At 41.9% G+C, this 15,857-nt stretch overlaps 2 protein-coding genes across 3 annotated transcripts in view; one reads left to right on the top strand and one right to left on the bottom strand.

Annotated features, from left to right (window-relative positions):
- LOC140399005 (5-aminolevulinate synthase, erythroid-specific, mitochondrial-like) overlaps nucleotides 1–15,857 on the top strand; it is a 72,281-nt gene that overhangs the window by 26,799 nt on the left and 29,625 nt on the right. For both annotated transcript variants that reach the window (XM_072488048.1, XM_072488047.1), the window contains exons 4-5: nucleotides 5,356–5,484; nucleotides 14,166–14,385. In XM_072488048.1, coding sequence (XP_072344149.1) covers nucleotides 5,356–5,484; nucleotides 14,166–14,385 — 349 coding nt within the window. The remainder of the gene's footprint in view (nucleotides 1–5,355; nucleotides 5,485–14,165; nucleotides 14,386–15,857) is intronic.
- Nucleotides 6,936–15,857, bottom strand: part of LOC140399006 (coiled-coil domain-containing protein 115-like) — a 69,606-nt gene continuing 60,684 nt past the window's right edge. Inside the window, exon 6 of the mRNA XM_072488051.1 lies at nucleotides 6,936–8,463. Within this exon, the coding sequence (XP_072344152.1) occupies nucleotides 8,382–8,463 (82 nt within the window). The 3' untranslated portion in view covers nucleotides 6,936–8,381. The remainder of the gene's footprint in view (nucleotides 8,464–15,857) is intronic.

Genomic DNA, 15,857 nt, shown 5'->3' with positions numbered 1-15,857 from the left:
GGGAGGGGGAGCAGCCCCAAGTCGTGGTCCACATAGGTACCAACGATATAGGTAGGAAAAGGGATGTGGATGTAAGGCAGGAATTCAGGGAGCTAGGGTGGAAACTTAGATCTAGGACAAACAGAGTTATTATCTCTGGGTTGTTACCCGAGCCACGTGATAGCGAGACGAGGAATAGGGAGAGAGAAAGGAGTTGAACACGTGGCTACAGGGATAGTGCAGGAGGGAGGGTTTCAGATTTCTGGATAATTGGGGCTCATTCTGGGGTCGGTGGGACGTCTACAAAAGAGATAGTCTGCACCTGGACCAGAGGGGTACCAATATTCTGGGGGGGAAATTTGCGAATGCTCTTCGGGAGGGTTTAAACTAGTTCAGCAGGGGATTGGGAACCTGAATTGTAGCTCCAGTATACAGGAGGTTGAGAGTAGCGAGGTCTTGAGTAAGGTTTCAAAGTTGCAGGAGTGTACCGGCAGGCAGGAAGGTGGTTTAAAGTGTGTCTTCTTCAATGCCAGGCGCTTCCGGAATAAGGTGGGTGAACATGCGGCATGGGTTGGTACCTGGGACTTCGATGTTGTGGCCATTTCGGAGAATTGGATAGAGCAGGGACAGGAATGGTTGTTGCAGGTGCCGGGATTTAGATATTTCAGTAAGCTCAGGGAAGGTGGTAAAAGAGGAGGAGGGGTGGCATTGTTAGCCATGGACGGCGGCAGAAAGGACGTTTGATGAGGACTCGCCTACTGAGGTAGTATGAGCTGAGGTTAGAAACAGGAAAGGAGAGGTCACACTGTTAGGGGTTTTCTAAAGGCCTCCGAAAAGTTCCAGAGATGTAGAGGAGAGGATTGCAAAGATGATTCTGGCTAGGAGCGAAAGCAACAGGGTAGTTATTATGGGGGACTTTAACTTTCCAAATATTGACTGGAAACGCTATAGTTCGAGTACATTAGATGGGTCCGTTTTTGTCCCATGTGTGCAGGAGGGATTCCTGACACAGTATGTAGATAGGCCAACGAGAGGCGAGGCCATATTGGATTTGGTACTGGGTAATGAACCAGGGCAGGTGTTAGATTTGGAGGTAGGTGAGCACTTTGGTGATAGTGACCACAATTCGATTACGTTTACTTTAGTGATGGAAAGGGATAGGTAGGGGCAAGAGTTATATCTGGGGGAAGGGCAATTATGATGCAATGAGGCAAGACTTAGGATACATCGGATGGAGAGGAAAACTGCAGGGGATGGGCACAATGGAAATGTGGAGCTAGTTCAAGGAACAGCTACTGCGTGTCCTTGATAAATATGTACCTGTCAGGCAGGGAGGAAGTGGTCGAGTGAGGGAACCGTGGTTACTAAAGCAGTCGAAACACTTTTCAAGAGGAAGAAGAAGACTTATGTAAAGATGAGACATGAAGGTTCAGTTAGGGCGCTGGAGAGTTACAAGTTGCTAGGAAGGACCTAAAGAGAGAGATAAGAAGAGCCAGGAGGAGACATGAAAAGTCTTTGGCAGGTAGGATCAAGGATAACCCTAAAGCTTTCTATAGATATGTCAGGAATAAAAGAATGACTAGGGTAAGAGTAGGGCCAGTCAAGGACAGTAGTGGGAAGTTGTGCTTGGAGTCCGAGGAGATAGGAGAGGTGCTAAATGAATTTTTTTCGTCAGTATTCACACAGGAAAAAGACAATGTTGTCGAGGAGCATACTGAGATTCAGGCTACTAGACTAGAAGGGCTTGAGGTTCATAAGGAATTGTTAGCAATTCTGGAAAGTGTGAAAATAGATAAGTCACCTGGGCCGGATGGGATTTATCCTAGGGTTCTCTGGGAAGCTACAGAGGAGATTGCTGAGCCTTTGGCCTTGATCTTTAAGTCATCTTTGTCTACAGGAATAGTGCCAGAAGACTGGAAGATAGCAAATGTTGTTCCCTTGTTCAAGAAGTGGAGTAGAGACAACCCCGGTAACTATAGACCAGTGAGCCTTACTTCTGTTGTGGGCAAAATCTTGGAAAGGTTTATAAGAGATAGGATGTCTAATCATCTGGAAAGGAATAATTTGATTAGAGATAGTCAACACGGTTTTGTGAAGGGTAGGTCGTGCCTCACAAACCTTATGGAGTTCTTTGAGAAGGTGACCAAACAGGTGGATGAGGGTAAAGCAGTTGATGTGTATATGGATTTCAGTAAAGCGTTTGCTAAGGTTCCCCACGATGGGCTACTGCAGAAAATACAGAGGCATGGGATGAATGGGGTGATTTAGCAGTTTGGATCAGAAATTGGCTAGCTGGAAGAAGACAAAGGGTGGTGGTTGATGGGAAATGTTCAGACTGGAGTCCAGTTACTAGTGGTGTACCACAAGTATCTGTTTTGGGGCCACTGCTGTTTGTCATTTTTATAAATGACCTGGAGGAGGGCGTAGAAGGATGGGTGAGTAAATTTGCAGATGACACTAAAGTCAGTGGAGTTGTGGACAGTGCGGAAGGATGTTACAAGTTACAGAGGGACATAGATAAGCTGCAACGCTGGGCTGAGAGGTGGCAAATGGAGTTTAATGCAGAAAAGTGTGAGGTGATTCATTTTGGAAGGAATAACAGGAAGACAGAGTACTGGGCTAATGGTAAGATTCTTGGCAGTGTGGATGAGCAGAGAGATCTCGGTGTCCATGTACATAGATCCCTGAAAGCTGCACCCAGGTTGAGAGGGTTGTTAAGAAGGCATACGGTGTGTTAGCTTTCATTGGTAGAGGGATTGAGTTTAGGAGCCATGAGGTCATGTTGCAGCTATACAACACTCTGATGCGGCCGCATTTGGAGTATTGCGTGCAAGTCTGGTCGCCGCATTATAGGAAGGATGTGGAAGCATTGGAAAGGGTGCAGAGGAGATTTACCAGAATGTTGCCTGGTATGGAGGGAAGATATTATAAGGATTGGCTGAGGGACTTGAGGCTGTTTTCATTAAAGAGAAGAAGGATAAGAGGTGACTTAATTAAGGCATAAAAGATGATCAGAGGATTGGCTAGGGTGGACAGTGAGAGCCTTTTTCCTCGGATGGTGATGTCTAGCACGAGGGGACAAACCTTTAAATTGAGGGGAGATAGATATAAGTCAGATGTCAGAGGTAGGTTCTTTACTCAGAGAGTAGTAAGGGCGTGGAATGCCCTGCCTGCAACAGTAGTGGACTCGCCAACACTAAGGACATTCAAATGGTCATTGGATAGACATATGGACAATAAGGGAATAGTGTAGATGGGCTTTAGAGTGGTTTCACAGGTCGGCGCAACATCGAGGGTCGAAGGGCCTGTACTGCGCTGTAATGTTCTATGTTCCATGTTCCATGTTCTACACATCCTTTTGGTAGTGTGGCGACCAAAGCTGTGCGCAATATTCCAAATGCAGCCTTACCAAGGTTCTATACAACTGGAGCATGACTTGCCAGTTTTTATACTCAATGCCCCGTCCAATGAAGGCAAGCATTCTTGATTAACTTGTCCACTTGTGTTGCCACCTTTAAAGATCTGTGGACCTGCACTCCCAGATCTCTCTGACTTTCTATATTCCTAAGAGTTTTACCATTTACGGTATATTTCCCCTCTATGTTAGACCTACCAAAATACATTAACTCACATTTGTCCGGATTAAACTCCATTTGCCATTTCTCTGCCCAAGTCTCCAACTTATCTAGGTCTACTGCTGAGAGGGATCAGTTAGCTCAGTTGGCTGGGCAGTTGATTCATGATGCAGTGCCACCAACAGTGTTGGTTCAATTCCTGTACCAGTTGAGGTTATTCAGAGAACAGTACAGTACAGAACAAGTCTTTCGGCCCTCGATGTTGTGTCGAGCCTTGTCCGAAACCAAGAGCAAGCTATCCCACTCCCTGTCATTCTGGTGTGCTCCATGTGCCTATCCAATAATCGCTTGAAAGTTCCTAAAGTGTCCGATTCCACTATCACAGCAGGCAGTCCATTCCACACCCTAACCACTCTCTGAGTAAAGAACTTATCTCGGACATCCCTCCTATATCTCCCACCCTGAACTTTATAGTTATGCCCCCTTGTAACAGCTACATCCACCTGAGGAAATAGTCTCTGAACGTCCACTCTATCCCCCTCATCATCTTATAAACCTCTATTAAGTCGCCTGTCATTTTCCTCCGCTCCAAAGAGAAAAGCCCTAGCTCCCTCAACCTTTCCTCACAAGACCAATCCTGCAAACCAGGCAGCATCCTGGTAAATCTCCTTTGCGCCCTTTCCAATGCTTCCACATCCTTCCTATAGTGAGATGACCAGAACTGCACACAATGCTCCAAATGTGGTCTCACCAGGGTCATGTACAGTTGCAGCATAACCCTACAGCTCTTAAACTGTCCTCCTGTTAATAAACACTAACACATTATAGGTCTTCTTCATGGCTCTATCCACTTGAGTGGCAACCTTCAGAGATCTGTGGACATGAACCCCAAGATCTCTCTGCTCCTTCACATTCCTCAGAACCCTGTCGTTGACCCGGTAATCCTCATTCAAATTTTTCCTACCAAAATGAATCACCTCGCACTTATCAGGGTTAAACTCCATCTGCCATTTATTAGCCCAGCTCTGCATCCTATCAATGTCTCTTTGCAGCCTACAACAGCCCTCCACCTCATCCACTACTCCACCAATCTTGGTGTCATCAGCAAATTTACTGACTCACCTTTCAGCCCCCTCCTCCAAGTCATTGATAAAAATCACAAATAGCAGAGGACCCAGCACTGATCCCTGTGGTACACCGCTGGTAACTGATCTCCAGTCTGAAAATTTTCCATCCACCACCACCTCTGTCTTCTATGTGATAGCTAGTTACTTATCCAATTGGCCAAATTTCCCTCTATCCCACACCTCCTTACTTTCTTCATGAGCCAACCATTGGGAACCTTATCAAACGCCTTACTAAAATCCTGTATACGACATCAACTGCTCTACCTTCATCTCCACACTTAGTTACCTCCTCAAAGAATTCAATCAAATTTGCGAGGCAAAATTCACGAAGGCCTTCTCAAACTCGCTCCTGATGAGCCTCAGGTTAAAGCACCACCAGTCAGTACTCAAAGGGGAGAGCAGCCTCTGGTTCTTTGGGACTGGTACGACATTTGCATTGAGAAGTGTTGGCATAGATTATGGGTTCTTGTCTCTTGGAGTGGGCTTGAACCTACAACCTAATTCAAAAGAACTAACAACAGAGCAATAATTGAGGAAATGAGAAGATAAAACCATTGTAGAGTGTAAGAATGCTGGAATGAATACAGGCGGATAGGAGTATGGAGAGCTGGTGGTTTAGTTGAGATGAAAGGATTTATTGTTGTCAGCTATAATTTTAACTGTTCTTTTCGCAGAGTCTCCCAAGTATTCAGCCATTTCTGGCTGGTCGTCTGGTCTGGTTCAGATGTTCCAAGATAGTCTGTCTTCAGTTGGCAATGACAAGTTGGCTGTTACCCACCTCCTCCAAGACAACATGACCAAGGGTACGTGTTGGGCTTGTGAATGTTATCGGTTATGTCACACTCAAATTACCTTGTTATGACCACGTGAGGAGTGAAACAACTCCCTTATTCTCCCATTCCAGGTCTGACGGTAACATGGTTTTTCTTTTGTGAATTTGGAGCTGATGTGCTTTGCCAATGCTTCAGGCATCCCACTAATTGCATGTTCAGTTTGTAAAGATTGTCAGTTTGTAAAGTCAGGCAGGTTTTCTTAAGTTAAACGAAGATCTGGACAGGTTTACCCAGCGTTTTCTGTGTTTATTTCAGGGGTGGGATTCTCAGAGCCTCCACGCCGAAATCGCGATCGGCGCAGGGGCGGAAGATGGGCGTCAGACCCGAAATCCGGCGCGACGGCGTCCCACAATTCACGTGCACGGTCTACGCGGGTCGGGGCCCATTGACAGAAGCCCCCGCAGTGATTCTCCAAATGTGACTGGCCGAGTTCCCAACGGCGTGGGTTTCTCATGATCCCACCAATTGAGAACTCAGCTAGCGGCTTTGGACTCAGTCCGCGTCCGCCCTGGTAGGGGGAGGGCCTCACAGACAGCCAGGCTATCGATCGGGGGCCACCGATCCACAGCTAATCTGCAGATTTTTGTCTCTTCTCAGCTAGCTTAAGGGGGTGCCGATCTGCGCCGCCGCCATGCGCAGACCCCCGATCAGAAGTGCAGGGCCCCGTATCGGCAGCCGGAGCTGCTCCGGGGCCCTGCTAGCCCCCCCAGGTCGCAGAATCACTCTGGGCTTCCTTCAGGAACGTCCAAAGTGAATCGCCCACGTTTTGACACTGGAGTGGTGACATTGCCCCATTATTGGAGAATCCCGCCCCAGGCTTCCCACATCCAGTATTTTGGTTGCAAGGTTAGTTTAATTATGTGGTTAATTTGATTGAATTACTTTGTGGTTAGTCAGGTTGGGTCCCAGGTTATGCTGTTGGGCATTTGTTTGCTTGTTAACTTAGCTATTCGATTTCTTCATTGTAGTTACTGTAGTTGGTTTTTAGAACATTAGAACATTACAGCGCAGTACAGGTCCTTCGGCCCTCGATGGTGCGGCGACCTGTGAAACCAATCTAAAGCCCTATTCCATTATCATCCATATGTGTATCCAATGACCATTTAAATGCCCTTAATGTTGCCAAGTCCACTACTGTTGCAGGCCTCCCTCTGACATCTGTCCTGAACTTTAATTTAAGGAATCTTAACCTGTCGAACTACGCCAAGTTTGGGGGAAACTTAGTTGATGAATCAAGTCCTGGCGCAATACAACAAGTTGTAAGATTTGTAATATTTGTAGACTGTGTTAAGTAGTTCGATTCCTTGTATTATTCGACTGTGTATAGTTGAAGGAATTTATATCATCTCTGCTATTCGGTTATCAGTAGCACTTTGCGAATACTGGAACTCAGCAGAAATTTGCAGTATAAACTCCTCAGGTGCCAAAAAGAATTGTTTTATTTGTAGTCGCTTGATTACAATTTGAAAGTCATTTGAAAGGCAATTCGTAGACAATTCGAAGCTTTCAGAGAATTACAGACATTATCTTTCTTTGCTTAGGCAGACAGCTCGAAAGTAACTTTTAAAAGGTCAAAGTCTGGCAATGAAACATGAAAAGAGAGAGAAAGCTAATCTTCAGCTAAACTCAAACTCAAAGTCAAAAGTGGACTAACATCACTGACACATACTGTTAGGCTGACAGAACCCCCAAAGACAATTACCTAAAAACTAAACACTAAAACAAAACTGGAGACTAGAATCAAAGGCAAAAACTGACTAAACTAACAGAAAGACAACACAGCACAACACACCTTCAAAGACAATAAAACCACAGACAACACACGAAAAACTAAACCTAACCTAAAATGGCCGGGAGAAACTTTTCAGTTATACACTTTCATATCTGTCTTAAGTCGTCTAATTACACCCCAATATAATCCTAATTGGTTTGGGTTAGACTCAAACACATTTGATTTGATGGCAAGCCGTCCATCTTCAATGTGCAACATCAGCTTTTCTGACCTAGCTGTTATCTGCATTGTGAACAATGGTGCCTTCATGTTGCTGTGTATTCAATCCCTTGACCTTGACAATCAGCACAAGACAGTGTCAAATTATCTTGCAACTGTGCTGTTTTAATGTCACACTGTCTTTGAAAATATGCATTTGCCAGAACAACGGACTTCAGTAAAAGTGAATTATGCTGTATAAATGGGTATTAAAACTGGGGCTCAACATTTATGCTTAAACAGCTATCTTTTACCTATACTAGTTGTATTCGAAATACCTGGCTTCTACAGTCGGCCCTTTGATAAATCGAAAAATTGAGATATATCAGAAAAGATTAAAATACATCATTAATGCGATAGGATAGGTAAAAGCGCAAAGAATCATTGCAGTTTTAAACAATAAAATGGAATTAACATTGCAACAGGCATTTCAAAATAATAATTATAATTAATAAATTAATCAAATTTGATCACATTGGTAATTAATAATAACTTCATGTAAAATTATTATACAATAAAAGTTGAACATATGATCTAGTAATAAATGGTAAAATGATTATCAAAATGGACATCCTCTGGATTATACACAAAAGCTTGTTGAAAGGGTTAATTTTCTTACAGAGACAAAAAGAGGCATATAGCTTGGAATGATGCCATTCGCATCTTTAAACTTTTTTTTTGTCACTCAAATGGACTGGGAGTAAAAGTTGGATTGCTGCCAAATTCCCGTTATCAAATTTCTTTGAACAACCTGTTCTTTTGGCTTTTAATCAAAGATTGTTGGTTTTTTTTTTAAACCAGCTTCCACATTGTTTGAAGTTTTAATTTCCAGGCTAATTCCAAACATTTATTTTAAAATATCAAATACAATAACTTATTAAATATATAACTGAACCAATCTTGTGCTGTATCTTGATTTTCTGTAGATGAATTTGTCGATTCTGTTAAAGGAAACACAGCTAACAAGATATGTTAATTTCTTTAAATTAATACAGCAACGTTCAGAATAATGACAGTTTTCTTAAGTTGACAGTTCTTGGCAACGTTTTAGCGATACATTGAGGGTTCTTTAGCTGCTTTGATGGCAGTCGTTCTCTTCTGAGTAAGTTCCCTTTCTCGTTTGGAAATTTTCTGTCCCAAGTAAACATCTTTCTGGGCAATTTGTGCTTTGTGAAAGCTAGCTTTGTGACTGTAGTACTGAGGTGGTTCAAGACCACCCGTAAGTCTTTGTCATGATCATCTTTATTGATAGAGGTTATCAGAACATCATCTTCATATTGGAAGGCCGAACAGGCAGTTGCCTGAGATGATTCTGTAAAGCCATGTGGTAAACAGTTGGGCTATTATGATACTGTTGTTGATTAACTGTAAAAGCAAACCATGGTTGTAGTTGCTTAGCCAGTGTTGCTGACCAGAAGCCATACTGGGTGTGTCTTGTTGGTACGTGTTACATGGTTGACCACGAGGTGGAGGTGTATTGTAGTGAACATTGTCTACTTCATTATCATCTCTTGAATCCATCCGTTGTTTTTAGCATTTTGCCATCCAGTGTCCTACTCTACCACAGGAAAGACATTGTGGTATTTTCTTACGTGATTTTAATGGAGCAAGGGTACATGTTTGTTCTAGCGCTGGTGGTGAAATTGTAGTTACTGCTGATATTCCTGCAGGTGCTGCAACAGCCGCCGCTGGAGCAGCAGGTAACATGGGCTGGATTTGAGCAATAGGCTGCATTTGAGCAGCTGCAGTGTGAAACCACGATCTATCTGATTGTGCAAACCACGATCTATCTGAATGCATCGGTCAACTATGTCTCGGTATGTGCCAGCTGTGGCCCAAGCTGGTAAAACCAAATTCAAGGCAGCAGAAACTCCAGGTTTAACACCGGCTATAAAAGCCGTTTTTAATGGACTTAAAGTGCTTGCATCCCATGTGTCATTTTCCTGGTCGAGTGTCATCCCTGAATATTCCATCCAAGTACGTAAAAATCTTTCCTCAAAATCCTGAATATCTTCATTCTTTTTTTGAAAGCAAGCTGTGATCTTAGACCAATTGGTCCTCGGGGGGCGAAATTGTAACAGCCAATTCTTGATTGTTAGCCAACCAGCTTCTAAATTTTGCAAATCGTCTCCAAGGGCAACTTCTACTTCATTTCTAAGGGTTGAACTTATACCTAGCATGATAGTCAGAATTTGTACTCCATCAAATGGGTGGAGACTGTAAATGGCTTGTAATCTGTGAATTCCATCCCATGTGGTCTTACCACCCTTTTTAGGGTGTGGAAGACCCTTGGACCATTCGTCAATTTTAGAAGGATCAATTTGTTCAGGAACCCATTGGTGGTCAAATATGTTTCTAGTGATAGTTTCACCATCTTCTTCTATTTTTTTGCTTCCAACTCTAACCCGTTTGCGTTTTAAAGGGGCTAGTCGAATTGCTTTAGTATTTTGTATTGTAGGAACACTATCTTCGTCTGATTCATCCGACAGAGAAAATGATTTATGTTTAACAATTGATCTTGGCTGTGCAATTGCCGATTGTGCCACTAGGTGGGTGGCTTGGACTGCTTTCTGAGTTTGTTCAATCTTTTGTACAGAAAGCATGTTTGTCAAAGAATTGCAATGTTCAGTCACGCTGGTTATATTTCTTTCTAAAACACATCTTTCTTTCACTAACTTGCAATTTTCAAGTTCAATTCGCTCAGTTTTTAATTGCAATTGTCGGTATTTTGACTCCACTTCAAAGACTTGATTTTGGAATTCTGTTATTTGAAAAGATAACTGTTGGAGTTCAGAGGTTTTGTTTTGCAAATCTGTTTTAATTTCATCATAATGCTCAAGTTTGGATTTTGCAACTCGTAAATCTGTTTTAATTTCATCATAATGCTCAAGTTTGGATTTTGCAACTTGCAAATCTGTTTTAATTTCATCAGAATGCTCAAGTTTGGATTTTGCATCTTGCAAATCTGTTTCAAGTTTGGATTTTGTATCTTGTAATTCTGTTTTAATTTCATCAAAATGCTCAAGTTTGGATTTTGCAACTTGCAAATCTGTTTTAATTTCATCATAATGCTCAAGTTTGGATTTTGCATCTTGCAAATCTGTTTTGATTTCATCATAATGCTCAAGTTTGGATTTTGCAACTTGCAAATCTGTTTTAATTTCATCAGAATGCTCAAGTTTGGATTTTGCAACTTGCAATTCTGTTTCAAGTTTAGATTTTGCATCTTGCAATTCTGTTTTAATTTCATCATAATGCTCAAGTTTGGATTTTGCAACTTGCAAATCTGTTTTAATTTCATCAGAATGCTCAAGTTTGGATTTTGCATCTTGCAAATCTGTTTCAAGTTTGGATTTTGCATCTTGCAATTCTTCAACAACTGCAATTAGTTGCCTTTTAGTAGACCTATACTCATCATCACTTCGTTCAGTATTTAATTGCAGCTGTTGGTATTTTGACTCCATTTTAAAAACTTGATTTTGGAATTCTGTCTCCACTTTAAAAACTTGATTTTGAAATTCTGCGATTTGAACATTTAACTGCTGGAGTTCAGAGGTTTTATTTTGCAAATCTGTTCTAATTTCATCATAATGCTCAAGTTTGGATTTTGCAACTTGCAAATCTGTTTTAATTTCATCAGAATGCTCAAGTTTCGATTTTGCATCTTGCAAATCTGTTTCAAGTTTGGATTTTGTATCTTGTAATTCTGTTTTAATTTCATCAAAATGCTCAAGTTTGGATTTTGCAACTTGCAAATCTGTTTTAATTTCATCATAATGCTCAAGTTTGGATTTTGCATCTTGCAAATCTGTTTTGATTTCATCATAATGCTCAAGTTTGGATTTTGCAACTTGCAAATCTGTTTTAATTTCATCAGAATGCTCAAGTTTGGATTTTGCATCTTGCAATTCTGTTTCAAGTTTAGATTTTGCATCTTGCAATTCTGTTTTAATTTCATCATAATGCTCAAGTTTGGATTTTGCAACTTGCAAATCTGTTTCAAGTTTGGATTTTGCATCTTGCAATTCTGTTTTAATTTCATCATAATGCTCAAGTTTGGATTTTGCAACTTGCAAATCTGTTTTAATTTCATCAGAATGCTCAAGTTTGGATTTTGCATCTTGCAAATCTGTTTCAAGTTTGGATTTTGCATCTTGCAATTCTTCAACAACTGCAATTAGTTGCCTTTTAGTAGACCTATACTCATCATCACTTCGTTCAGTATTTAATTGCAGCTGTTGGTATTTTGACTCCATTTTAAAAACTTGATTTTGGAATTCTGTCTCCACTTTAAAAACTTGATTTTGAAATTCTGCGATTTGAACATTTAACTGCTGGAGTTCAGAGGTTTTATTTTGCAAATCTGTTCTAATTTCATCATAATGCTCAAGTTTGGATTTTGCATCTTGCAAATCTTCAAGAACTGCACTTAGTTGGTCTTTAGTGGACTGAAGCTGATGATCACTTTTATTTTTAACAATGATCTCTTGCTGACTGTGTATCTGTCCCGTAATTACCAGGGACCATTTTACACGTTCTGCACCGTGTAATCGTGTGCATTTTCCCCATGCTCTCTTGATATTATTGAAGGACCACTGTCCTCTGGGGATATCATACTTTGATTCAATTTTTTTTGAGGTTTCACATAGGTTAAAATGTCTACGAGTGAAAGATCTACAATCCCCCAACATATCTTCAACAGAAACATCTGGTATTCCAGCACCCCCCTTGGATGTAGTGGGGAGTAATTTTCTGTCTGCTAAAGGCTCTGAATCTACACTTTGAATTGGATCAGCCATAACTTTTCTTGATCGCTGACTGCCGTTTTATTTTAGTTACTGCAGTGACTAATCTTCCAGTCACGTCTGATAGTCTGACCGACTGGCACTTGATTTATTTAACACAGTCTATAAAAAAAATGTTATTTTCAAGGGTCGAAGTACTGATTGATGCGGCTTTAAGACTTTTAATGGGTGAAAACGATATTTCTTACCCTAGTCTAGCCGTGGGTTCCGGCTGTCTTCTGGGCCTCCTCCGATTATCTCCGAAGCTTCCCGCAGGTTCCCGACCTCCTCCGATTATCTTCGAAGCTTTCCGTCGTCACCTGGGTCTCCGAAGGTCGTCCTCAGTACTCCCCCCTTCTGCCTGACTACGCCAATTAAAGGAAACTTTAATTTAAGGAATCTTAACCTGTCGAACTACGCCAAGTTTGGGGGAAACTTAGTTGATGAATCAAGTCCTGGCGCAATACGACAAGTTGTAAGATTTGTAATATTTGTAGACTGTGTTAAGTAGTTCGATTCCTTGTATTATTCGACTGTGTATAGTTGAAGGAATTTATATCATCTCTGCTATTCGGTTATCAGTAGCACTTTGCGAATACTGGAACTCAGCAGAAATTTGCAGTATAAACTCCTCAGGTGCCAAAAAGAATTGTTTTATTTGTAGTCGCTTGATTACAATTTGAAAGTCATTTAAAAGGCAATTCGTAGACAATTCGAAGCTTTCAGAGAATTACAGACATTATCTTTCTTTGCTTAGGCAGACAGCTCGAAAGTAACTTTTAAAAGGTCAAAGTCTGGCAATGAAACATGAAAAGAGAGAGAAAGCTAATCTTCAGCTAAACTCAAACTCAAAGTCAAAAGTGGACTAACATCACTGACACAGACTGTTAGGCTGACAGAACCCCCAAAGACAATTACCTAAAAACTAAACACTAAAACAAAACTGGAGACTAGAATCAAAGGCAAAAACTGACTAAACTAACAGAAAGACAACACAGCACAACACACCTTCAAAGACAATAAAACCACAGACAACACACGAAAAACTAAACCTAACCTAAAATGGCCGGGAGAAACTTTTCAGTTATACACTTTCATATCTGTCTTAAGTCGTCTAATTACACCCCAATATAATCCTAATTGGTTTGGGTTAGACTCAAACACATTTGATTTGATGGCAAGCCGTCCATCTTCAATGTGCAACATCAGCTTTTCTGACCTAGCTGTTATCTGCATTGTGAACAATGGTGCCTTCATGTTGCTGTGTATTCATTCCCTTGACCTTGACAATTAGCACAAGACAGTGTCAAATTATCTTGCAACTGTGCTGTTTTAATGTCACACTGTCTTTGAAAATATGCATTTGCCAGAACAACGGACTTCAGTAAAAGTGAATTATGCTGTATAAATGGGTATTAAAACTGGGGCTCAACATTTATGCTTAAACAGCTATCTTTTACCTATACTAGTTGTATTCGAAATACCTGGCTTCTACACCAATCTAAAGCCCTATTCCATTATCATCCATATGTGTATCCAATGACCATTTAAATGCCCTTAATGTTGCCAAGTCCACTACTGTTGCAGGCCTCCCTCTGACATCTGTCCTATATCTATGTCCCCTCAATTTAAAGCTATGTCCCCTCGTGCTAGCCATCACCATCCGAGGAAAAAGGCTCTCACTGTCCACCCTATCTAATCCTCTTTGTTTAGTTAGCTGCTTTAGGAGTTTAGTTAGCTGGCTGGATAGTATGATTGATTGGCCAATTCAGTTTACTTTATTGCTTAATTTGGATGCCCGCCACTAGTTTACTTGGTTAGGTCGGTTGATTTCTAATTAATTTGCCTCACTGCTTGGTTGATTATCTTGTTGGCAGAGCTTCCCATTTTTGATTACGATGAGTTCTTCACCCAGAAGATTGAGGAAAAGAAGAATGACCATACTTATCGTGTGTTTAAAACTGTGAACAGAAAAGCAGAGGAGTACCCATTAGCGGAGTACTACGAGCCATTGGCTGAAAAGAAGAATGTGTCAGTTTGGTGCAGTAATGATTACCTGGGGATGGGCAGTCACCCCCGTGTCCTGAAAGCCATCATGTAAGTAGATCCACTGGCGTCTTCATACATTTGCACACGCACAGTTCTGCACAGACCCAGGACTGCAAAGAGGGGAATATGGTCTCTGCTGTAGTGGGTAGCCCACACACCCAGCAGGCTATTTCGGAAAGTGCTAGCTATATTGAAAACAGCAAACTGCAGACAATTCGTCCTTGGGTTGAAGTTACCATCAGATCAGCCATGATCTTATTGAATGGTGGAACAAGCTCGAGGATCCGAGTAGCCTCCTCCTGCTCCTAATTCATATGAATAAAGAAGGGTCAGCCTGACCCTGGTGTTAGGGAGGGAAATGAGCTGGGAGGGTTTGTCGCTGCTCAGCTAGCTTAAAAATAAGCCCGAATACAGGAAAGAATAACATTGGGATTTATTTTTATATAACATGTACGTAACTGAACCAGAAGGATGTGGAGGCTTTAGAGAGGGTGCAGAAGAGATTTACCAGAATGTTGCCTGGTATGGAGGGCATTAGCTATGAGGAGCGGTTGAATAAACTCGGTTTGTTCTCACTGGAACGAAGGAGGTTGAGGGGAGACCTGATAGAGGTCTACAAAATTATGAGGGGCATAGACAGAGTGGATAGTCAGAGGCTTTTCCCCAGGGTAGAGGGGTCAATTACTAGGGGGCATAGGTTTAAGGTGAGAGGGGCAAGGTTTAGAGTAGATGTACGAGGCAAGTTTTTTACGCAGAGGGTAGTGGGTGCCTGGAACTCGCTACCGGAGGTGGTAGTGGAAGCAGGGACGATAGGGACATTTAAGGGGCATCTTGACAAATATATGAATAGGATGGGAATAGAAGGATACGGACCCAGGAAGTGTAGAAGATTGTAGTTTAGTCGGGCAGCATGGTCGGCACGGGCTTGGAGGGCCGAAGGGCCTGTTCCTGTGCTGTACATTTCTTTGTTCTTTGTTCTTTTGAACTGACACAATGGCATCCTGTGTGACAGTGGCAAAGGCAAATTATCCCCCCGGCTGCTCTGCAGTTTCAACAGTCAATCGCACATAGTGCCAGAAAGTACAAAGTGGTTCTTTTCCAGGATCAGAGCTGGGACCACGGTTATTCACAACTTACAACCACGATTTATACATTGGAATCAAAAGAAAATGTCTGAATTTACACATTATGCCAAATTGCAGGGAATGGTCAACACTGTGGAGGAGTGCAACAAATTACCTGACATAAACTTGCAAAATCGGCAAATAACCTGCAAAGGCAGTCTGCACATCCTCCCAGTGTGTGCGTGGGTTTCCTCCGGGTGCTCCGGTTTCCTCCCACAGTCCAAAGATGTGCAAATTAGGTGGATTGGCCATGATCAATTGCCCTTAGTGTCCAAAATTGCCCTTAGTGTTGGGTGGGGTTACTGGGTTATGGGGATAGGGTGGCGGTGTTGACCTTGGGTAGGGTGCTCTTTCCAAGAGACGGTGCAGACTCGATGGGCCGAATATCCTCCTTCT

The sequence above is a fragment of the Scyliorhinus torazame genome, chromosome 22 (genome assembly GCF_047496885.1).
Source record: "Scyliorhinus torazame isolate Kashiwa2021f chromosome 22, sScyTor2.1, whole genome shotgun sequence".
Lineage (NCBI taxonomy): Eukaryota > Metazoa > Chordata > Chondrichthyes > Carcharhiniformes > Scyliorhinidae > Scyliorhinus > Scyliorhinus torazame.
This window is presented reverse-complemented; position numbering and strand designations above follow the sequence as displayed.